The 26,126-nt window shown below is 43.2% G+C and overlaps 1 protein-coding gene across 3 annotated transcripts in view; it reads left to right on the forward strand.

Annotated features, from left to right (window-relative positions):
• The window catches only part of vwa5b1 (von Willebrand factor A domain containing 5B1), a 396,694-nt gene that overhangs the window by 57,130 nt on the left and 313,438 nt on the right, over positions 1-26,126 (forward strand). For all 3 annotated transcript variants that reach the window (XR_011962666.1, XM_072585920.1, XM_072585921.1), the window contains exon 7: positions 14,609-14,733. Coding sequence is in view for 2 of the 3 variants with exons in the window: in XM_072585920.1 (XP_072442021.1) it covers positions 14,609-14,733 (125 nt within the window). In the remaining variant the exon portion in view is untranslated. The remainder of the gene's footprint in view (positions 1-14,608; positions 14,734-26,126) is intronic.

Here is a 26,126-nt window from a genome sequence, read left to right on the forward strand (position 1 = left end):
GTCTATATGGATTTCAGTAAGGTCTTTGACAAGGTTCCACATGGTAGGCTGCTCTGGAAGGTTAGATCGCATGGGAAGCTGGCAAATTGGATGCCCAATGGCTTGATGGTAAGAAGCAGAGGGCAATAGTGGAAGGATGCTTGACAGACTGGAGACCTGTGACTAATGGAGTACCTCAGGGGTTGGTGTTGGGCCCATTGCTGTTTGCTATCTATATCAATGATTTGGATGAGAATGTAAGTTTGCAGATGACACTAAGATAAATGGTTTCATGGACCTTAAGGAGTGTAGTGGAACAGAGGGACCTTGGAGTTCAAGTGCACGGTTCTCTGAAAGTGGAGTCACAAGTAGACAGGGCAGTGACTAAGGCTTTTAGCACACTGGCCTTCATCAGTCAGGACATTGATTTATAAAAGCTGGGAAGCTATGGTGCAGTTGTACAGGACATGGGTGAGGCTGCACTTGGGGTTTTGGTCACCTTGCTATAGGAAGGATATTATTAAACATGAAAGAGTGTAGGAAAAATTTATAAGGATGTTGCCAAAACTCAAGGGTCTGAGTTATAGGGAGACATTGGACAAGCTAAGGATTTATTTTCTTTGGAGTGTAAGAGACTGACAGGGATCTTATAGAAGTACATACGTTCATGAGAGGTGTGGAAAGGGTGAACACACTCAGTCTTTTTCCCAGGGTTGGAGAATTGAGGACGAGAGGGCATCAGTTTCAGGTTAGAGGGGAAAGAATAAAGAGGGAACTTGAGGGCAACTTTTATACCTGGAGGGTGGTACGCATATGGAATGAGCTGCCAGCAGAAGTGATTGAGGCAGGTACATTAACAACATTTAAAAGGCGTTTGGACAAATACAGTAGATGGATAGGATAGGATTCGAAGGATATGGGCCAAGTGCAGGGAAATGGGGTTAGCATGGATGGACATATTAGTTGGCATGGACCACTTTGGGTTGAAAGGCTTGTCTACATGATGCAGGGCTCTATGATGCTAAAACAGAAATCTGACACAGATTCCCATAAATTAATATTTGAATTGTGCACCTTTAACTGGGTACAATTGGTTAATTTGGAAGTACATCTTCAATTTCATTTGACAAAATCAAAAATTTTAGGTTACTTTCTGGAAGAGATATATCGAATTCCAAGATTAAATTGAATGATTTTTAAAGAGGAGAATGAAGGCTAAAACCTGTTGGGTTCCTGATAATAAGCTGTTAAGTGATACCAGTCGTGAGCTCACAAGTTGACACAGGTGTAAATGAGAACTGCATATGTTCGCTATGATAGAAATGATTCATTTTCTGCAACCCATTAGTCACTGGCTCATTCCATTTGTACAAAAGATGTTTAAACATTGACTTGTTCATGTTTTACAAGTTGCTGTTGATGAGTGACTCATTCAACCAGCTCCTTGCTGATTCAATGTGTTAAAACACATGAAAGGTTGATCTTGGGTCTATTTTAAAAAAAACTTCCACTTATAAAAACACTCTCCTCTTACCCTGATTTCACCATCTGCTCATGATGGCTTGTGAAATGAGTCACCAGGTGAAAATCCACCTATCTCTATACCTGGTCTTTGTAAGGTATTAGGTGGGATCAGAGCAAGAAGTAATGTAATAAGATCTAAATTCATTTACATAAACCTTTGCAAAACTAACACAATGTGGTAAAGTTTGGTGAGGTACAGGTGCAGATAGGTACAGAAGAATATGATGTTAGAACGATGATCGAGATCTAGCCTGAAAATGGACTGGACATTTAAAATTCCTGGATACAAAGTGTTCAGGAAAGACAGGGAAATAAAGACTTTATTTTGTCCTACAACAATTTTATTATAGAGGAATTTTGGAATCATTAATTAAGAAAAACATTTCAGTATTGGAGACAGGTGTTCCAGAGAGGTCCAAGACAGAGCAATTTGGTCTGATTTAAGAAATAAAAGTATAATTACACTATTGGTGTATTGTATAAGCCGTAAATTCATGGGAAATTCATAGAGGATCAATTTTAGAAGAAAATTAGAGAGAAGCAAATATTATACAGGAGTTATAAGTTAATTGCCATTGTAGTTTCTCTTACGGCTATGTGAAGAGCAGAGAGTATGGAAGATTTCTTAAGAGTATTCAGGAGAAACGTTTTTTGATCAATGTTTCCCATTAAACAGGGAATGAATGTCACTGGATCTGATTCACAAGAATGAGGTAAGCTAAGTGGGCATTTCAGGGCCAGTGATCAGAGCAGCATGAAGTTTAGGGGAAGGTGTAGCATGGTGGTAATATCACTGATCCAATAAAATTCAGAGGCTCAGACAAATGCTCTGGGAGAACAAGTTCAAATCCCACAACTGCAGCTATTTGAAAGTAAATTAATTGTTCCTGATGATACAGCTGGAATGTTGTCCTGAAATTACCAACGCCATTTAAAGAAGGAAATTTTGCCATTCTACCTGGCCTAGGCCAATAAGATGACATGAATTAATTACCCTCTGAAGTGGCCAACATGCCATTCAGTTCAAGGGCACTTAAAGGTGATCAACAAACACTGCCTTTCCAGTGATGCCCAAATATCATGACAAAATAAAGGTAAGGACATTTAGCAATGAAAAAAGGGAAGGTGCAATGCAAAGTATTTATTTGCAGAGGGCCAATTTCAATATGATGAGAGTGGATCTGGATAGGACTCAAAGACTGATAGGCCAAACATTAAAGGAATAATAGCTTGGCTTTATAGAAGAGTCGGCTCAGTGGAATAAAGGTGTTTTCTTAGGGAGGGGAAAGATTGGAGGGGGTTTGCTTCTGAGAAGAGACTGAGTCGACTGGGATTATATTCATTGGAATTTAGGAGAATGAGGTGGGATCTTGGAAACACATAAAACTATGAAGGGCATAGATGAGATAGAGGCAGGGAGGATGTTTCCACTGGCGGGTCAAACTAGATCAAGAGGGCATGTCCTCAAAATTAGTGGGAGCAGCTTTAGGACTGAATTAAGAAGGGACTCCTTCGCCCAGAGGGTTGTGAATCTATGGATTTCCATGCCCACTGAAGTAGTTGAGGCTACCTCATTGAATGTTTTTAAAGCTAAGATGGATAATTTAAACAATAATGGAATTAGGGGTTATGATGAGAGGGTGGGTAAGTGGAGCTGAGGCCATCAAAAGATCAGCCATGACCTTATTGAATGGCGGAGCAGGCTTGAAGGGCCAGACGGCCTACTCCAGCTCCTAGTTCTTATGTTCTTAAAACTGTATAAACCTCCAGGTTTATGTATCCCAAGTTATTGAATGTGACAATGGAGGAAATAGCAGGGGTACTTGCAAAAACGTTCAATTCATCTCTGGCCACAAGAGGATAGCTAATATGGTATCATTATTCATGAAGGGAGCAAAATACAAATGAGGAAATGACAGGTCAGTCAATCTAACCCTGCTGCTGAGGAAAATATTGGAAGCAATTCTGAGGGACAGAATTAATCTGCACTTGGAGAGGTAGGGATTAATCAAGACTAGTCAGCCTGAAACAAAAACTGAAATTGCTGGAAGATCTCAGCAGGTCTGGCAAAGTTAACGTTTTGGGTCCAGTGACCCTTCTTCTGAACAGTCAGCCTGGTTTTATTAAGCGGAGGGGTCATGTCTCACCAACTTAGAGTAATAGTGTCATAGGGCCTGTTTCCATGCTGTATGACTCTTCAGTACAACTTGTCCATGCCAACCAGACATCCCAGTATGACCTATTCCCATTTGCCAGCATTTGGCCTATATCCCTCCAAATCTTTCCTAATCATATACCTACCCAGATGCCATTTAAATGTTGTAACTGTACCAGCCTCCACCACTTCCTCTGGCAGCTCATTCCACTCTCACCACCCTCTGCATAAGAAAGTTACCCCTCAGGTCTTTTTTTTTAACTTTTCCCCTCTCACCTATGTTCTCTAGCTTTGGACTCCCTCACCATAGTTAAAATACCTTGGATATTCACCTTGTTCATGCCCCTCATGATTTTATAAACCTCTGTAAGGTCACTCCTCTGTCACCAGGGAAAAATGTCCCAGCCTATTCAATCTTTCCCTATAGCTCAAGCTCTCTAGGCCAGCAACATCCTTGTAAATTGTTTCTGCATCCTGTCAGGTTAAATAACATTCTTCCTATAGAAGGGCGACCACATTGTATGCAGTATTCCAAAGATGGCCCCAATGTGTTCTGTATCACTGTAACTTGACATCCTAATTCTTATACTGAATGTTGTGACTAATGAAGGCAAGCATACCAATTGCCTTCTTCACCACCCTGTCTACCTGTGATCCCACTTTCAAGGAACTATGCCCCAACACTCCTAAATCTCTTTGTTTGGCAGTACTCGTCAGTGCCCTATCATTTACTGAATAAGCCCCACTCTGATTTGCCTTTCCAAAATGCAGCACCTCACATTTAACTAATTAAACTCCATCTGCCACTCTTCTGTCCATTGGCCCATCTGATCAAGATCCCGTTGTACTGAGGTTACCTTCTTTGTTGTCCATTACACCTCCAATTTTGGTGTCATCTGCAATCTTACTAACTATATCTCCTATGTTCACATCCAAATCATTTATATAAATGATGAAAAGCAGTGGACCTGCACCAATCCTTGTAGCACACCACTGGTCACAGGTGTCTGGCCTGAAAGGCAACCCTTCACTTCTGCCTTCTACCTTTGAGCCAGTTCTGTATCCAAATGGCTAATTCTCCCTGTATTCCATGAGATTTAACTGTTTGATCAGTGCTGGTTCACCGCTTTTCATCATGTATATAAATAATTTGGATGTAAATATAGGAGGTATAGTTGAAGAAACCAAGAAACTGTTTATAGGTATTTGCTTTGATATACTTCAGGGCTGACCAGTCACAATATTGACCCATTATTCATGTTGATTGAAAGGCTGCAGTGAGGCATTGATGAAAAGAGCTGTCTTGGTGGAATCTTTGATCTTCAATGTTAATTTTCTTTGAAGGATTTCTTCTGTTGCCTTCACTGTCCAAGAATCAGGGATACAGAGACTTTGATCTTTCCATCAGAATCACACACACATTCTAATGGATTCCCACATGAAGATGTGTGAAATAGCCAGGGAGATGGGTTTCAGTCTATTTCCTCAGTTTCTTAATTCCAGCTGCCTGATTGTCTGCTCTTATGTCTGCACGCATTGATCTGTTTAAATAGTTACTTATATCACCTTTAATTTTCTTAACCCCAACAAAATCCAGTCATTGTCCTGGCATTGGCCACAAAGGTTTCAGACTTGTGCACATCTGGCACAGAGCTGCTCTTTCTGTTTATTACTAGATTTATCTGGTTAAGATCAATATTGGACCTTCACCTTCTGTATTACAAAGGAGCCTGTAATCCAACATAACTTCACTATTTTTGTTCCATAAGCAACTATTTTCTGAAATTTAATATCTCTGCCTGCTCCAACAACAATTCTTAGATGCATTTTATTGTTATTACTGAGCTGTTTCTGCTGCTTTTCCCTTTCACTTAATCACTGGTGCAAGTGGTCCTCTGCCTCATCCTGGCATAACCCCAAACTGCATCATTCCTCAATTTCTCTCTGATTTCCTCTCATATCCTCTTTAGTGTTACCTTATCCAAGAAGCATGCATTCTGAAATAAAAGAAAATAAGTAAGAGCAGGGGAGAGACATTCATCCCCATTGATCCTCCACCATTCAATAGGATCATGGCTGGTCTGATAGTGGTCTAAATTCCAAGACACTACCTCTCCTCCATAATCTTTTTCTCCCTTGTAGATAGAAAGTCAGTCTAATGTGACTTTAACTTTCTTCTGTTCCCTTGACCCCATTCCAGCTGAAGTACTGATTGCCCAACTGTTTCTGAAATCTACTTGTTAGTATTGAAAATATTTTCCTTTCCTCATTCTCCTTTACAGAAGTTCCATCATTGAAGCTGAGCCCCACTTCTCCTCAATCATCCAGCTTGGCTATTCCAACATCAATAATAATAACAAAAGCAGCATGCTTCAGTTTTGCTGCCTAGTGGCCACTGAAATGAAGAGAAATGCAAAAGAAGGGAGACAAAGATAGTGGTTTGACCTTCTGTGGTGAAGCAGTGGGTGAAAAGCGAGAGAGAGATGGGTGAAAAGGAACAGAATTCTCTCTGTGTCTCTCTGTGTGGCTCTCTCTGTACCAGTCCATGCTTTTATTTCTTATCTTTTGTTTTAGAATGCATGCTTCTTGGATAAGGTAATGCTAGAGAGGATATGAGAAGAAATCAGAGAAATTGAGGAATAATGTAGTTTTGGGATTAGGCCAGGATGAGGCATCAGTGAGTAAGTGAAAGGGAGAGGCAGTTTAGCTGCTTTCTTTGATTCTCTCCCACAATCTTCACTGATGCACTGATTTACTGGTTCCTGATTTTGTCCTCTCATCAGTCCACACATTTATCGCAGCTGCTGCATCTCACCAGCATCTATTAGTTGTTCCTCTCTTTTTGATGTAGTCCAAGTCTCTTGTATGATGTAACAAGGGCAGTCCCTGAACAGACTTGGGGATTCTTCCTTTTTGTTTCAGTGATATCTTCCACATCATTGCAAGAGTTCCATTTCTGTACTTGCACCTTCAGCGATGAGTAATCACAGGTGCTTGCAACTATTACATTTTTCCAATTCTTCACTCCTTCGCCTTCGCTCCTATCGTCTTCTTTAAATTTAAACTTATATTCATAAATTGCCTCTTTGGTCTATTTATCTAATGCATTTGTCTTATTTTTAAAAGGGTTCACCTTTGATGTGCACTGTGTGTACAACCTTAGGACGCTTCTAGGCAGTGGGCTTGTAGTATGTATGCACACAAGGGAAGCAGTTCACTTGTTGTGATGTCTGCTTCATTACTTATAATGTGCCCTACTATTTTAAATAAGTTAAAATACAGAATGAATCAATCTCTAGAGAGCAATTGAGTATTAGATCATTATCATAAATGTGACTTCTTCCTGTAATCTTTTCCAGACACTCAAAATCCACATCACATGGCTCAATGTCACTTGCAAATGTGGCACTCCCCATCTCACTTCATCAGTTGGAACATTCCTGATATTCGGGAAAAACAGGGTTCTTTGCTTATAATAAGACTATAAAAAGTAGGAAGAGGAATCTATCTATCCATCTCAAACTTAAATATACACAAGAACTCTGTGCAACACAGGTCTCTGTGGCAAGGAGTTCCAAAGTCGCTCAATGGTCTGAAAGAAGAAATTCCTGCACATCTCAATCTTAAATTGGCACCTCTTTAGTCTGAGTCTACACCTCCTGGACCTTGACTCTCCCATGAAGGAAACTTTCCTGCCAAGCCCTTTATGAATCCTATATATTTTAATTAGATCATTCTTTAATGCGATCACTACCTAGATTACACCTCTTCCCACCCTGCCCCCTGTAAAAACGCCATCCCATATTCCCAATTCCTTCGCCTTCGCCGCATCTGCTCCCAGGAGGACCAATTCCAATACCGAACAACCCAGATGGCCTCCTTCTTCAAAGACCGCAATTTCCCCTCAGATGTGGTTGATGATGCTCTCCACCGCATCTCCTCCACTTCCCATTCCTCCGCCTTTGAACCCCGCCCCTCCAATCACCATCAGGACAGAACCCCACTGGTCCTCACCTACCACCCCACCAACCTCCAGATACATCGGATCATCCTTCGTCATTTCCGCCACCTCCAAACGGACCCCACCACCAAGGATATATTTCCCTCCCCACCCCTATCAGCGTTCCGGAAAGACCACTCCCTCCGTAACTCCCTTGTCAGATCCACACCCCCCACCAACCCAACCTCCACTCCCGGCATCTTCCCCTGCAACCGCAAAAAAATGCAACACTTGCCCCCACACCTCCCCCCTCACTTCCCTCCAAGGCCCCAAGGGATCCTTCCATATCTATCAAAAATTTACCTGCACCTCCACACACATCATTTACTGCATCCGCTGCACCCGATGTGGCCTCCTGTATATTGGGGAGACAGGCCGCCTACTTGCGGAACGTTTCAGAGAACACCTCTGGGACACCCAGACTAACCAAGCCAACCACCCCGTGGCTCAACACTTCAACTCCCCCTCCCACTCCACCAAGGACATGCAGGTCCTTGGCCTCCTCCATTGCCAGACCATGGCAACACGACGCCTGGAGGAAGAGTGCCTTATCTTCCGCCTAGGAACCCTCCAACCACAAGGGATGAATGCAGATTTCTCCAGCTTTCTCATTTCCCCTCCCCCCACCTTATCTCAGTCCCAACCCTCAGACTCAGCACCGCCTTCTTGACCTGCAATCTTCTTCCTGACCTCTCCGCCCCCACCCCACTCTGGCCTATCACCCTCACCTTAACCTCCTTCCACCTATCGCATTCCCAACACCCCTCCCCCAAGTCCCTCCTCCCTACCTTTTATCTTAGCCTGCTTGGCACACCCTCCTCATTCCTGAAGAAGGGCTTATGCCCGAAACGTCGATTCTCCTTCTCCTTTGATGCTGCCTGACCTGCTGCGCTTTTCCAGCAACACATGTTTTAGCTCTAATACCCAGCATCTGCACTCCTCACTTTCTCCTACAAATTTGTATGTCCACTTCCTTCTTCCAAGTCATTGATAGTGGTTTTCCTAGCACTGATCCTTGTCACTAACCTGAAAAAGGACCTCTCGTCTCCTCTTGCTGTTTTCTGCCCAATAGCCAATTCTCCAGCCAATGTAGTATTTCTAACACTTCGGGCTCTTATCTTTTGACTTAACCTTTTGTGAGGTAAAGTGCTGAACACCTTTTGGAAGTCTAAATACAATACAAGTACTGGATCCCCTCTATCAACATTTTCAAGGAAGTCTCAACCACTCTAATAAATTTGTCAGGTGCAATTTCCCTATCGTGAGGCGATTCTCACTCTACTTGATTAGATTATGATTTTCTCAATGTTCTGGTATGATTTCCTTAATTGATTCCAATACTTTTCCAATGATAGATACTAGGCTAATCAGTGGATAGTTATCTCCTTTTTGCCTCTCTCCCTTTTTCAATCGGGGTGTCACATTGGCAGTATTTCAATCCTCTGGTACCTCTCCAGAGTCCAAGGATTTTTGGAAAATTACAACCAATGCATTCAATATCTCTATAGCTACCTCTTTTAGGGTCCTTGGATGCAAACCATCAGAACCACGGAATTATCTGCATTTAGCCCCATTATTTTGTCTAATACAACTTCAGTGAGTCTGGTTCAATCCAACTTTTGACTTTGAAACTTCCTTTCTCATAGTTACATTGATCGCCCTCACAAAAACCTTCAAGCAGAAGTGTAGAGAGTAAGAGACAAAAATGTGTAACCAGTTGAGATCCTGTGGAATTGATTTTTAAATGTCAACTGGTTCTTGAATATTATCATGTTGTAGTCTGATTGTTGCTGCCATTTGAGTTTTTTAGGTAAAAATGCTTGTTTCAATCCATTTCCCCAAGGTCATTACCCAATTCCTCATTGTGACCCAAATTATTGTTTGTTCGAGATACATTTAAGCTGAATATCACTCCTTTTTGGTTCTAATATCAAGACATTCCACAATGCATATTTCACAGACCCTCCAGCCTAACTTGTCCATGCTGACCAAGTTTCCTAAAGTGAACTAGTTTCATTTGTCTATGTTTGGCCCATATCCCTCTAAACCTCTCCCATTCAGGTACCTGTCCAAATGCCTTCTAAAATGTTGTAACTGTACCTGCAAAAACCACATTCTTTTGCAGTTCATCCCATATAATCACCACTCTCTGTGTCAAAAAACAGTTACTCCCTCCAAGTTTACCTCCCTCAATCTTTCCACTCACCCCAAACCCATGCCCTAGAGTTTTGAACTTTTGGGAAGAGCCCGACATTCACCCCATCCATGCTTCTAATAATTCCACAAACCTCTACAAGGCCACCCTTGACACCATGGTTCCAATTAATGTTGTCAAATAATTCCTCATTTGCAGCGTAATAAACTAAAATTGTTTTTCCCATTCCAAACATCGACTGTCCATAATTATTTCATACTACAATCTGCTATGATATAGCATATGATTAACATGTAATTTAGATTAACAACATTCCAATTGTTCCAGCTCCATAATCACAGGACAGACACGTCCTGATTAAAACCACAATCTAAAACCACAGTAATACAATATCATCTGCACATTTCCCTATCATATTTAAACTTCAAAGCCACTGACATTTGATGTTTACAAATTAATATGTATCCCACACAAATCTAAATAATGATTTTTAGTTTTCTTAGTAAAGGGCTTTGTATAAATGAAATCGCATTTTATTTTTGATTGAAAAGGTTCAAATTTTACACTGGCGCTCGGATCCACACTGTGACTAATGGGGCTCGGATCCACATTGTGACCAATGGGGCTCGGATCCACACTGTGACCAATGGGGCTCGGATCCACACTGTGACCAATGGGGCTCGGATCCACACTGTGACCAATGGGGCTCGGATCCATTGTGACCAATGGGGCTCGGATCCACACTGTGACCAATGGGGCTCGGATCCACACTGTGACCAATGGGGCTCGGATCCATTGTGACCAATGGGGCTCGGATCCACACTGTGACCAATGGGGCTCGGATCCACACTGTGACCAATGGGGCTCGGATCCACACTGTGACCAATGGGGCTCGGATCCACACTGTGACCAATGGGGCTCGGATCCACGCTGTGACCAATGGGGCTCGGATCCACGCTGTGACCAATGGGGCTCGGATCCACACTGTGACCAATGGGGCTCGGATCCACATTGTGACCAATGGGGCTCACGCTTTATTTGGAAATTCCTCTGGTGCAGTGGTAGTGTCCTTACATTTGATCCATGATGCCCAGGTTCAAGTCCCTGACACTTTTTTTTTAACATTACTTACAGTGTGGAAACAGGCCCTTCGGCCCAACAAGTCCACACTGACCCGCCGAAGCTCAACCCACCCAGACCCATTCCCCTGCATTTACCCCTTCACCTAACACTACGGGCAATTTAGCATGGCCAATTCATCTAACCTGCACATTTTTGGACTGTGGGAGAAAACTGGAGCACCCCGAGGAAACCCACGCAGACACGAGGAGAATGTGCAAACTCCACACAGTCAGTCGCCTGAGGCGGGAATTGAACCCGGATCTCTGGCGCTGTGAGGCAACAGTGCTAACCACTGTGCCACCATGCTGTTATGTCTATGACCCCTACCAACCCACTGTCACCTTCCTCTGCCACCCCAGAAGTGCAAAATCTGCACCCCCACCTCCCCCCTTACCTCCGTCCAAAGCAGCAAAGGATCCCATCACATTCAACAGAGATTTACCTGAACTTCCACACACATCATCTACTGTGTCCGTTGCTCCTGATGTGGTCTCCTCTACACTGGGGAGACAGGACGCCAACATGGGGAACATTTCAGAGAATATCTATGGCATACACGCACCAAACAACCCACTGCCCTGTGGCCAAACACTTTAACTCCCCCTCCCACTCCACCAACGACATGTAAATCCTGGGCCTCCTACACCGCCAAAACCTAATCACCCGACGCCTGGAGGAAGACCTCTTCATCTTCCACCTTCGGACCCTTCAGTCACATGAGATCAATGTGGATTTCATCAGTTTTCTTAATTCCCCTCCCCACACCTTAGCCCAGATCCAACCTTCCAACTCCGCACCACACTCTTGACCTGTCCATCTTCCTTCCCACCTATCCACTCTACCCTCCTCTCTGACCTATCACCTTCACCCCCAACTTCATCTACCTATTGCATTCCCAGCTACTTCCCCCCAGCACCACCCCTCTCCCATTTATCTCGCAGCTCCGAAGACAGAGGGTGGTGGTGGAAGGTTGCTTTTCAGACTGGAGGCCCCTGACCAGTGTTGTGCCTCAAAGATCGGTGCTGGGTCCACTGCTTTTCATCATTTGTATCAATAATTTGGATGTGAACATAAGGGGCGGCACAGTGGCTCAGTGGTCAGCACTGCTGCCTCACAGCACTAGGGACACGGGTTCAATTCCTGGCTCGGGCAACTGTCTGTGTGGAATTTGCATGTTCTCCCCGTGTCTGCATGGGTTTCCTCTGGGTGCTCCAGCTTCCTCCAACAGTCCAAAGATGTGCAGGTCAGGTGAATTGGCCATGCTAAATTGTCCATAGTGGATTAGTCGTGGGTAAATGTAGGGGAATGGGTGGGTTGCTCTTCGGAGGGTCGGTGTGGACTTGTTGGGCCGAAGGGCCTGTTTCCACACTGTAGGAAATCTAATCTAATCTAAAATGAGAGGTATAATTAGTAAGTTTGCAGATAACACTAAAATTGGAGCTGTAGTGAACAGTAAAGAAGGTTACCTCAAAATATAATGGGATCTTGATCAAATGGACCAATGGACAGATGGAGTTTAATTTAGATAAATATGAGGTTCTGTATTTTGAAAAGGCAACTCAGAGCAAGACTTTTACACTTAATGGTAAGGTTCTAGGGTGTGTTGCTGAACAAAGGGACCTTGGAGTGCAGGTTCATAGTTTCTTGAAAGTGGAGTCTCAGGTAGATAGGATAGTGAAGAAGGCATTTGCTCTTTCTGTTATTGGATACAGCATTGAGTATATAAGTTGGGAGGTCATGTTGTGGCTGTACAGGACACTGGTTAGGCCACTTTTAGAATACAGTAGAACCTCGATTATCCAAACGAGGCGGGCAGGGAGTATGTTGTTCGTACATTTGATCATTCAGATAACTGTAAACAAGCAGTAATTTATGAATGCTGGTTATCCGAACATTTCGCAGTTATCCTGCAATCTGTTCATCCTCAATTTTCTGCATCGTCATTTCATCCCCAGAGCAACAGCGACAAGGAGCCCTGCTGTGGCTTTCAATGAATGGGGTGATTAGATTAGGTTGCTTACAGTGTGGAAACAGGCTCTTCAGCCCAACAAGTCCACACCGCCCCGCCGAAGTGCAACCCACCCATACATCTACCCCTTACCTAACACTACCTCACCTGACCTGCACATCTTTGGACTGTGGGAGGAAACCGGAGCACCCGGAGGAAACCCACACAGACACGGGGAGAACGTGCAAACTCCACACAGTCAGTCGCCTGAGGCGGGAATTGAACCCAGGTCTCTGGCGCTGTGAGGCAGCAGTGCTAACCACTGTGCCACCGTTCCGCCCACAATATCAGAAACAGAACAGCTCCTTAGTAATGAGAGCAGTCAGCATTTCGGGTTCTGCCCAGTTCTCCAGGCAGTGAGACATGGGGCACTCTGACAAGGAGGGTCATGGAATGGCATAGGACCTTCTTCTGATGAATGCAGCACCAGGCACATGACAAAGGAAGAGTAGCAGATTGCTGCATGAGGACTGAGACCTTATCCTGTCAGTCTCACATCACCACGAAAGGCAGCATTGCAGGTCAGAGCATGGTGTAGAATACTTACAGTTCAAAGAGAGAGGCATCAATTCAGTGCCACTGTGCAGCCAATGAGATCTTGAATTAGTTTTGTTCTCTGGGGCCCTGAGGGGTCACTTTAAGGTCACCTGGGATTACTTCTGCTTCACAATCTGTAGATCCCAGTGACGTGGTCAGGATTATTTGTGCCTGGTTGTTATACCCCACCCAATTTGTCACTGCTGCATTTCCCAAGCAGGGAGCAGTGAATACAGATGATTTTAATGTATGGTTTGCAATACATGATTGATGTAATTGCCCCTTGAGGGGCCTACTGATGCTCAGGGATTAAGTCTGTGGGCGGAAGACAAACACTAATTGCATCAGCTCTGGGCATGGCCACAGCTAATTTCCATTGAATGGATTGCCTTTAACACTCAAGTTGTGGAAGGCTATGCAGGTAGCACTGGGCACAGAGATCCAGATTCCGGCTGGTCATCAGGTTTCCCCACCCCAAACCTGCATGTCCCTCTATCCAGCGCAGCCTGGACAGTTCATCTTTACTGACCCACACATGTTCCCAGCTCTCACCCTTAACTCTTGAGCCCCAAGACTATAATTTGTTCATGTTCTCCATTGTGTTGCAAACTCCCCTTATCGAGGTTGTGGGAGTGGTGACTGACTACAACATCTCATCCTGCAACATCCCATGTCATCCAATGCACTCCCATCTTTTCCCCATGATATGTCAAATTACCAGCTTTCACAGTCTTTGTCCTCCTGCATCCCAGGTTGATGTGTATAATCCCCAACATAGACTCCCACCATGAACAGGTAAAGAATAGAGGGATATGGACCATGTGCAGGTAGTTGGGATGTGTTTAGAATGGAATCATGGTCAGCACAGCTATGGTGGGTTGAAGGACCTGTTCCTGTGCTGTACCTATTCTATGTCCTGTGTTGATGTCTGAGACTTGTTTGGAAAATATGACTTTTTGGTCTCAATGTCGAGAAGTGCCCAGTGAATATTTCACCTGATTTTCCCAGATTTCTCACGATAACCCTTATCATTCAGGGCTGAAGAAATTTCTAGCCATTAACTCTTGCCAGACCTCCTGCACTTCTGACTTTAATTGTTTGATAAAATGTTGTGATTATTTTCCTCAGAACCTCATATGCCACATATCTTAATAGAAAGTGGTGACATGACACCAGATGAGTATGAGCAATTCTTAAAAGGAAGAAATGATTTCATTAAAGGAACCAGGAAGGATCCCAGTTCAGAAAAAAAGGTAATGATTTGTTTCTCATTGTAGAACAAAGCTTCAAAATGTCTTTAATTCCTAATCTGCAATCTGAAACCATCACATCTGCAGCCAAATTCCTAATTTTCTCATCCTTATCAAACTCTCTTTAGATTTTCACACTATTAACTGCATCACTCTCCTCCAGCACTACGTCACGGTTAACCAACTCAGTAGATCAGCAATTTTTGGTTCCATAGAGTCATCAAACTTAACAGGCCCTTCAGCCTGCCCTGTCTATAATGACCAACAAACTGCAAACGACACTAATCCATTTACCTGCTCTTTGTCCATAGCCTACTATGACCTGGAATTTTAAGTGCTTGTCCAGATGCTGCTTTGATGTTACAAGACTACATTGCTTTGGGTGAAGACATTTTTCTCTGATCCCCTCTAAACTAGGTATTCTTCACTTTAAACTTATGGCCTCTGGTCTTAAACACATCTGTCATGGGGAAAAGATTTTAATGAACTATTCTGTCTATGCCTCTCTCAATTTTGTATATCTCACTCAGATCCCATCTCAGCTTCCTCAGCTCCAAAACAAAAACAAACCCAGCCTACCTAGACTCTCCTTATACCTGAGACTTTCAATCCCAGGCAAAATCCTGGTGAAGTTCCTTTGCACCCTCTCCAGTGCAATCATTTCCTTCTGATAGTGTAGCGACCAGAACTGTATACAGTATTCCATCTATGGTAAGGTTTTAAAAACTGTCCACATCTTTCAATCTCCAGATGAGCTAATTGTGTTTGAAAGAAAAAACATTAAAATGTACTCCTTTTGCAAATTTTCAACCCTGTTTTGCATTTGCATTAACTTTGTGCTTGTATTCTGTACTTATTTGATGCTGCATGAACAGTTCTATAGGTTTCTCTAGGAATACATTTTCCTAACAATGCGGGTTTGCTTAACGTGATGGAACACACTACTTTGTTAATTGAGGCCAAATCATGACCTAACAGGCAGATGGGAAGCTAAATTGTAGGTCGAGTATAGAGGAGGTTGAGAGTAATGAAGTCCAAAGTAAGGTTTCAGGTCGCAAGAGAGCATCGGCAAGCAAGATGTTGGTTTAAAATGTGTCTGTTTCAATGCCAGGAGCATCTGGAGTAAGATAGGTGAACTTGCAGCATGAGTCGGTATCTGGGATTTTGATGTTGTGGCCATTTCAGAGGCATGGGTAGAGCAGAGATAGGAATGGTTGTTGCTGATTCCTGGTCTTAGACGTTTCAGTAAGAGCAGAGAAGTTGTAAAACAGGGGGAGATGTGGCATTGTTAGTCAAGGACAGTATTACGACTGCAGAAAGGACATTTTGAGGACTCGTGTACAGAGATAGTATGAGCTGAGATTAGAAACAGGAATGGAGAGGTCACCCTGTTGGGAGCTTTCTATCAGCCTCCAGATAGTTCCAGGGATGGAGAGGAAAGGATAGCAAAGATGATTCTTGATAGAAGTGGGAGTAACAGGGTAGTTGTTATGGGGGCCTTTAACTTCCCGAATATTGACTAGGAATACTATAGTTGTTGTGATTCTGTTCGCCGAGCTGGGAATTTGTGTTGCAGACATTTTGTCCCCTGTCTAGGTGACATCCTCAGTGCTTGGGAGCCTCCTGTGAAGCGCTTCTGTAATCTTCCCCCGGCATTTGTAGTGGTTTGAATCTGCCGCTTCCAGTTGTCAGTTCCAGCGGTCGGTATATTGGGTCCAGGTCGATGTGCTTATTGATTGAATCTGTGGATGAGTGCCATGCCTCTATAATTCCCTGGCTGTTTCTCTGTTTGGCTTGTCCTATAATAGTAGTGTTGTCCCAGTCGAATTCATTAGATTCTTACATTAGATTACTTACAATGTGGAAACAGGCCCTTCAGCCCAACAAGTCCACACCGGCCCGCCGAAGCGCAACCCACCCATTCCCCTACATTTACTCCTTTACCTAACACTACGGGCTATTTAGCATGGCCAATTCACCTAACCTGCACATCTTTGGACTGTGGGAGGAAACCAGAGCACCCGGAGGAAACCCATGCAGACACGTGGAGAATGTGCAAAGTCCACACAGTCACCTGAGTCGGAAATTGAACCCGGGTCTCTGGCGCTGTGAGGCAGCAGTGCTAACCACTGTGCCACTGTGCCACCCACCATGTTGCTTGTCATCTGTGTGTGTGGCTACTAAGGATAGCTGGTCATGTCGTTTCGTGGCTAGTTGGTGTTCATGGATGCGGATCGTTAGCTGTCTTCCTGTTTGTTCTATGTAGTGTTTGGTACAGTCCTTGCATGGGATTTTGTACACTACATTGGTTTTGCTCATGCTGGGTATCGGGTCCTTCGTTCTGGTGAGTTGTTGTCTGAGAGTGGCGGTTGGTTTGTGTGCTGTTATGAGTCCTAGTGGTCGCAGTAGTCTGGCTGTCAGTTCGGAAATGCTCCTAATGTATGGTAGTGTGGCTAGTCCTTTGGGTTGTGGCATGTTCTCGTTCTGTTGTCTTTCCCTTAGGCATCTGTTGATGAAATTGCGGGGGGTATCCATTGTATAGGTGTTCTTCTTCCTCTTTTTGCAGTTCTGGTGCACTGCAGTGTGTTGTGGCTCTTTTGAATAGTGTCTTGATGCAGCTTCTTTTGTGTGTGTTGGGGTGGTTGCTTTCGTAGTTTAGGACTTGGTCTGTGTGTGTGGCTTTCCTGTATACCTTTGTGCTGAATTCTTCGTTAGGTGTTCTCTGTACCATCACGTCTAGGAATGGGAGTAGGTTGTCCTTTTCTTCCTCTCTAGTGAATCAGATTCCTGTGAGTGTGGTTTTGATGATCCGGTGTGTGTTCTCTATTTCTGTGTTTTTAATGATTACAAAGGTGTCATCCACATATCTGACCCAGAGTTTGGGTTGAATTTGCGGTAAGACTGTTTGTTCTAATCTTAGCATTACCGCTTCTGCTATGAGTCCAGAGATGGGTGAGCTCATGGGTGTGCCATTGATTTGTTCATATATTTGGTTGTTGAATGTGAAGTGTGTTGTGAGGCACAGGTCCAGTAGTTTGAGTATGCAGTCTTTGTTGATAGGTTAACCGTCCTGTTGTCTGTACTGTATGTCCAGTAGGTTGGCTATTGTTTCTCTGGCTAGGGTTTTGTCAATAGAAGTGAATAGTGCCGTTACATCAAATGAGACCATGGTTTCTTCCTTGTCTATGTGTGTATTTCTGATGATGTCCAAGAATCCCTGTGTTGACTGTATAGTGTGTCTGGATCCGCTGATCAGGTGTTTCAGTTTCTGCTGTAGTTCTTTAGCCAGTTTGTGTGATGGTGTCCCTGGTAGTGATACTATGGGTCTGAGTGGGATGTTTGGTTTGTGCACTTTAGGTAGTCCATAGAATCTGGGGGTGTTGTTGCTTTCAGGTTTCATTCTTTGTAGGTCAAACCCGGTTATCTGTCAGTTTTTTTTGTAGGTTCTTCAGTGTGTTGTTTATCCTATTGGTGAGCTGTGGGGTGGGGTCAAAGTCCCTCTTTTGGTAGGTGTTGGTATCTGCAAATAGTTGTTGTGCTTTTTGGATGTAGTCTGCTTTGTCCAGGATGACCGTCATTCTACCTTTGTCTGCTGGTGGTATGATTATGTTCTTATCGTTTCTTAGTGATTTTAGTGCTTCCCTCTCCTTGGTGTTGAGGTAATGTGTTTGTCTTTTCCTTGTTATCAGAGGTACGATACTTTGTCTCATTGTTTTTTGTGTCTTTTCTGTCAGCCCATTGTTCCTGAGTGTGCATTCTAGTGCTGCTAGGAAGTCTGCTGTCTTGGCGTCCCTGTGGTTGCAGTTGAGCCCCTTGGCCAGTATTGTTCTTTCCGTGTCTGTGAGCTGTCTGTGGGAGAGGTTTTTAAACCAGGCGTGTGTTGTGGTGTCCTCTCTGTTGTGTGTTAGTTTGGCCATTTTTTCTTTTGGTGCCATTTTTTTGTGGTGTGTGGTCCTGTTCTGTCCTATGGTGACAGCCTGTTCTATGGTTCAGGTCGATTCCTGATTGGTGGCTTTTGAAATTAACAATTTTTGGCGCGCAATTTCTTGTCTGTATTTGTGAAGTCTGTTGTGAGCGTCTGTGATCATCCTGAATCTGTTCTGCCTGGCTGTGTCCCTGGCTTGTGGGTTGTTGACTAGTGGTCTGTATCTGACACATGGTGGAAGGATTCGATTCTTTCAGCATTCATGCAGGAACCGGAGTTGTTCGTATGTGGTGCTTAGGCGGTTGGCACAGGATTCATAACAGCACACAAACCAACAGCCACTTTCAGACAACAACTCACCAAAACGAAGGACCCGGTACCCAGCATAAGCAAAACCAATGTAGTGTACAAACTCCCATGCAAGGACTGTACAAAACACTACATAGGACAAACAGGAAGACAGCTAACGATCCGCATCCATGAACACCAACTAGCCACGAAACGACACGACCAGCTATCCTTAGTAGCCACACACACAGATGACAAGCAACATGAGTTCGACTGGGACAACACTACTATTACAGGACAAGCCAAACAGAGAACAGCCAGGGAATTCCTAGAGGCATGGCACTCATCCACAGATTCAATCAATAAGCACATCGACCTGGACCCAATATACTGGCCACTGCAACGGACAGCTGGAACTGACAACTGGAAGCGGCAGATTCAAACCACTATAAATGCCGGAGGAAAGATCACAGAAGCGCTTCACAGGAGGCTCCCAAGCACTGAGGATGTCACCTAGACAGGGGACGAAACGTCTGCAACACAAATTCCCAGCTCGGCCAATAGAACCACAACAACGAGCACCCGAGCTACAAATCTTCTCACAAACTTTGAATACTATCGTTCCCAGATGGGTCAGGTTTTGTCCAATGTGTAGAGGAGGGTTTTCTGATACAGTATGTAGACAGGCCAACAAGGGGTGAGGCCACATTGGATTTGGTATTGGGTAATGAATCTGGCCAGGTGTTAGATTTGGAGGTAGGTGAGCACTTTGGTGATAGTGACCACAATTCAGTTATGTTTACTTTAGCGATGGAAAGGGTAGGTATACACTGGAGGGCAAGAGCTACAACTTGGGGAAAGGCAATTACAATGTGATTAGACAACATTCAGGATGCAAAGCATGAGGAAGGAAACTGCAGGGGATGGGCAGAATAGAAATGTGAAGCTTATTCAAGGAATAGCTACTGGGTGTCCTTGATAAGTATGTACCTGTCAGGCAGAGAAGATGTTGTTGAGTGTGAGAGTGTTTACCAAGGAGCACTTAGTAAGGAAGTTGAATCTCTTGTCAAGAGGAAGAAGAAGCCTTAGGATGAGACATGAAGGCTCAGTTAGGGTGATTGAGAGTTACAAGGTAGTCAGGAAAGACCTAAAGAGAAGAGGGGACATGAAAAGTTGTTGGCAGATAGGATCTATTGGTATATAGGGGATAAGAGGGCCAATCAAGGACAGCATGGAGTCAGAAGAGATAGGGAAAGTGCCAAATGAATATTTTTTGTCAGTACTCACATTGGAAAAAGACAATGTTGTCGAGAATACTGAGAAACCAGCTACTAGACTGGACGGGATTGAGGTTCACAAGCAGGAGGTGTTAGAAATTCTGGAAAGTGTGAAAATAAATAAATCCCCTGGACTAGATGGGATTTATCCTAGGATTCTCTGAGAAGACTTTGGCTTTGATCTTTATGTTGCCATTGTCTACAGGAATAGTACCAGTAGACTAGAGGACAGCAAATGTTGTCTGCTTGTTCAAGAAGGGGAGTAGAGACAACCCTGGTAATTATAGACCAGCGAGACTCACTTCAGTTGTGGGTAAAGTGTTGGAAAAGGTTGTAAAAAATAGGATTCATAATCAGCTAGAGAGGAATAAGTTGACTAGGGATAGTCAGTATAGTTTTGTGAAGGGTAGGTCGTGCCTCACAAACCTTATTGAGTTGTAAGATGGTGACCAAACAGGTGTGTGAGGGTAAAGCGGTTGATGTGGTGTACATAGATTTCAGTAAGGTGCTTGATAAGGCTCCCCATGGTAGGCTACTGCACAAAATACTGAAGCATGGGATTGAGGGTGATTTAGTGGTTTGGATCAGAAATTGGCTACCTGAAATAAGACATAGGGTGGTAGTTGATGGGAGTTCAGTTACTAGTGGTGTACCATAAGGATATGTTTTGGGTCCACAGCTGTTGTCATTTTTATCAAATGACTTGGATTGAGGGCGTAGAAGGAAACATTAGTAAATTTGTGGATGATACTAAGGTTGGCAGAGTTGTGGATAGTACTGAAGGATGTTGCAGGTTACAGATGGAAATGGGTAAGCTGCAGAGCTGGGCTGAGAGGTGGAAAATGGAGTTTAATGCAGAAAAGTGCAAGGTGTTTCATTTTGGAAGGAGTAACAGGAATGCAGAATACTGGGCAAATAGTAAGATTCTTGGTAGTGTGGATGAGCAGGGAGATCTGTGTCTATGTACATAGATCCTTGAAAGTTGCCACCCAGGTTGATAGGGTTTTTAAGAAGGCATGTGGTAGAGGGATCGAGTTTTGAAACCATGAGAGCATGCTGCAGCTGTACAAAACTCTGTTGTGGCTGCAATTGGAGTATTGCATGCAGTTCTGGTCACCGCATTGTAGGAAGATTGTGGAAGCTTTGGAAAGGGTTCAGAGGAGATTTACTAGGATGTTGCCTGGTATGGAGGGAAGGTCTTATGAGGAAATTCTGGGGGACTTGAGACTGTATTCATTAGAGAGAAGAAGGTTGAGAGGTGACTTAATTGAAACATATAAAATAATCAGAGGGTTAGATCAGGTGGACAGTGAGAGTCTTTTTCCTCGGATGGTGATGGTTAGCATGAGGGAGCATAGCTTCAAGTTCAGGGGTGATAGATATAGGACAGATGTCAGAGGTTGTTTCTTTACTCAGAATAATTAGGGGCATGGAACGCACTGCCTGCAACAGTAGTAGACTGGCCAACTTTAAGGGCATTTAAATGATCATTGGATCAGCATATGGACGAGAATAGAATAGTGTAGGTTAGATGGGCTTCAGATTGATTTCACAGCTTGAGGGCCAAAGGGCCTGTACTGCTCTGTAATGTTCAATGTTCTATGACCTGTAAATGTAATTAGAGATAGTATTTGATACAAGGAACAGGCATACAAATTGGTCAGAAAAAGCAACAGACCTGAGGAGTGGGAGTAGATTAGAAAGCAGCAAAGGAGGACCAAGGTGTTGATTAAGAAAGAGAAAGTAAAGTTTGAGAGTAAGCGTGTGGGAAACATAATAACCAACTGTAGGAGTTTTTAGAGATTAGCAAAGAGAAAAACGATTGGTGAGGACAAAAGAAGTCCCTTATGGTCAGAAACAGGAAAGTTTATAATATGGAACAAAGAAATGGCTGACCAACTGAAGACATATATTTGGTTCTGAGTTCACAAATGAGGACAAAAATGTACCAGAACACAGGAGTTAGTCAAAGGGAGGAACTGAAGGAAATCAGTATTAGTAAGGAAATGGTGTTAGAGAAGTTGTTGGGATTGAAGGCTGGTAAATTTCCAGACACTGACACTTAAGGACATGGCCTTCAAAATTTTGGATGATAGATGACCAACTTCCAATGTTCTATAAACTCTTGAACAATTCCCACAGATTGGAGGACAGCTAATGTAACTCCACTATTTAGAAATATGACTAGTGCGTACCACAGGGATCTGTGCGAGAACCTCAGCTATTCACAATATATAAATGATTTAAAGGAGGGAATATAACATAAATATAATATAAACATAATATCTCAATTTGCAAATGAGACAAATCTGGGTGGGAGGATGAGCTCTGAGGAGGATGCAGAATGCTTCAGTGTGATTGGGCAAGATGAGTGAGTGGGTAAATACAAGACAGAAGCAGTGTGATGTGGGTAAATGTGAGGTTATCTACTTTGGTAGCAAAAACAGGAAGGCAGATTATTATCTGAAAGGCTATAAATTGAGAAAGGGGAATATGCAACAAGACCTAGCTGACAATAAACATGCAGGAGCAGCCGATGGTGAACAAGGCACTTGGTATGTTGACCTTCATAGCGAAAGGATTCAAGTAGGATTAGGGATGTCACAGACTTAGTGAGACCACAGCTGGAATATTGTGTGCAGCTTTGGTCTCCTTATCTGAGGAAGGCTTCTCTTCCTCTGGAGAGAATGTAGCAAAGGATTACCAGCTGTTTCCTCAGATTGTGGGACTGATGTATAAGGAGAGGTTGAATCAGTTAGGATCATATTCACTGAAGTTCAGAAGAATGAGAGGGGATCTCACAGAAACTACAAAATCCTAACAGGACTAGACAGTGTATAAGCAGAAAAGATGGACTGGTTTTTGGGGGAGTCTAGAACCAGAAATTACAGAATGAAGTTACAGGTAAATCATTTAGAATTGAGGTGAGGAGAAATTTATTCACCCAGAGAGTGCTGAGCTTGTGGAATTCACAGTCACAGAAAACATTTGAAGACAAAACATCATATGATTTTAGGAAAGAATTAGATGTAACACTTGGGCTAAAGGAATCAAAGGATATGGAGGAAAAGCAGGAAGAGGGTATTGAGTTGGATGAACAGCTGTAATGTAACAGGCTTAAAGGGCCAAGTTTTCTATATTTCTATTTTCTATAGTTCTGTAATACTTGAACTCTGGAATTTCCTCAAAAGAGCAGATGAACGTTTTGAGCTGAAAAGCTGTCCACACTGGTTGCACAGAGATTCAGTTCAGGAAGATATTTTGTTTAGGCATTACAGCTAAATTATAATAAAAGCATTTGATGAACTTAAAAATTGTATAATATATTTACATGATCAGATTACAGAAAGGGCCACAACATCATGGCGGTGGATGATGCTTAAGGATTTTCTGTTCTCAATTTATCTGTTTGTTTGACTGGGAGAGAGGTTAACTGCAGTTTGGCGCTTAGTGCTGAAACAAAGAAAATCCAGGCAGCACAAGTCAGAGTGTAGTCAGTTAGTGCAGGAGAAGTCCCTGAAAGCCATAGAAAGTTAACTTCAGTTGAAAATGTGGTGAAGGAAGCTCACCAGCAGTATTACATTTATACAGCTGAGAAAGATTAGAGCAAGAAATACAGCAATAGCTCAGTAAAGCTGGATGTTTGATACAAGCTGAATTTGTGCCAAAATTGAGATTTTTGGAGCAGTCTCTGGAGTCCTGGGAGCTCACTCTCAGAAGAAGTTAGATAAGGCAGTGCCAGGATGCCAGGTAGAAACAGGGATTCTGGAGTGCTTGTCCACAGATCCCTAAAGGTGGGAGGGCAGGTTAACAGACAGTTAAAAATGCATATGGGACATGTCTTTATCAGTCGTGGTATAGATAATAAGAACAGGGGAGATTATCTTCAAGCTAGACAGAACTTTGGTTGAGCCAGAACTGGAGAACTGTGTTCAGTACTGGTACAGTGCAATCTGATCACCATGCCATAAGATGTGATTACACTGGAGGGAATGCAAAGGAGATTTATCAGAATGCTGCCTGCGATGGAGCACTTCAACTATGAAGAGAAACTGGATAAACTTATTGTTTTCTTTGGGTAGTGAAGGCTGAGGGATCCTTGGGTGAATAAAATTGAGGGGCATGTATAAGATGGATAGATAAAACTGTTCCCCATAGATAAAACTGTTCCCCTTAGTTGATATACATAAATGATCTGGAAGAGGGCATTGGTGGTCTGATCAGTAAGTTTGCTGATAACACGAAGATTGGTGGAGTAGCAGAAAGCATAGAGGACTGTCAAAGAATACAGGAGGAGATAAATAGACTGGAGAGTTGGGTGGAGAAGGGGCAGACAGAGTTCAATCCAGACAAATGTGTGGTGATGCATTTTGGGAGTCTAATTCTAGAGCAAACTATACTGTAAATGGAAGAGCCTTGGGAAAAGTTAATGAGCAGAGAGATCTGGGAGTTCAGGTCCGTTGTACCCTGAACATTGCTGCACAGGTGGATAGCGTGGTCAAGAAGGCATATGATATGCTTGCCTTCATTGGACGGGGTATTGAGTATAAGAGCTGGCAGGTCATGTTAAAATTGAACAAGACATTGGTTCGGCCGCATTTAGAATACTGTGTACAGTTCTGGTCGCCAAAAGGATGTGACGCTTTGGAGAGGGTGCAGAGAAGGTTTACGAGGAAGTTGCCTGGTAGGGAAGGTGCTAGCTATGAAAAAAGGTTGAGTAGGTTAGGTTTATTTTCATTAGAAAAAAGGAGATTGACGGGAGACCTGATTGAGGTTTATAAAATCATGAAGGGTATAGACAGGTTGGATAGAGATAAGCTATTTTCCAGGGTAAAGGATTCAATAACAAGAGGTCATGCTTACAAGGTGAGGGGAGAAAAGTTTAAGGGGGATACACATGGCAAGTACTTTACACAGAGGGTGGTAGGTGCCTGAAACGCTTACCAGCAGTGGTAGTAGAGGCAGGCACGGTAGATTCATTTAAGACGTGTCTGGACAGTTGCATGAGTCGGTAGGGAGCAGAGGGAAACAGATCCTTAGGAATTGGGTTTAGACAGTGGATTTAGATCAGCAAGGCTTGGAGGGTCGAAGGGCCTGTTCCTGGGCTGTAAATTTTCTTTGTTCTTTGTTTAAAAGGTCAGTCCATAATGTTAAGGTGAAAGGCAAAAGGTTTAGAGGGAAACATTTTTTCACCCAGTGGGTGGTGGGAATCTGGAATGCACTACCTGGGAGCCTAGTTGAGGCAAAACTCCTCACATCGTTTAAAAATACTTGAATGTGTACTTAATGTTATCACATTCATGCTTATGGGCCTATTGCTGGAAACTGGCACAAGCATAGCTTTAGATTAGTTCTTTTATCAGTGCAGACTTGATGGACTGAGGGCTTCTTCTGTAATGTACAAATCTGTGATTCTAAGAAGTTAACTACAAAGACGTGAGCAATATATAAGGCAGTTCTGAAGTGGAAATACTTTGAAGTGAGTTCTGAATCTAGATATTCAAAAGTGAAGAATTGGAATCCCTTGCAAAGGAAACAGACTTTGAATTGGATTTGATGGTCCACACTGTCACTAACGTCTGGGTGGGATTTGTCTTGACCGCATCGGCCTTTTAAAGTGCTGTCTGTGGGATGTATCCCAAAGTTTGTTTATTAATTCTATACTCATCATGTTAATGCTGTTCAATGCCTGAATTGCATGGCTATTGTAAATTGTTTTGTTTTCTAACTTTCTATAGTGAAAGTTTAGTTTTTGTTCAAAACTGTGGAGTTTCTTTTCTGCAGTAACTTTTGTTTTATTGTTAAAACAATAGTGGCAACATTGTGTGCTTATGTCCCAGTAAAAGACCAAGTTAAATAAAACAAACAAGAAACAGATCCATCAAGCCAGATTTCAGTCTGGGATC

The sequence above is a fragment of the Chiloscyllium punctatum genome, chromosome 16 (genome assembly GCF_047496795.1).
Source record: "Chiloscyllium punctatum isolate Juve2018m chromosome 16, sChiPun1.3, whole genome shotgun sequence".
Lineage (NCBI taxonomy): Eukaryota > Metazoa > Chordata > Chondrichthyes > Orectolobiformes > Hemiscylliidae > Chiloscyllium > Chiloscyllium punctatum.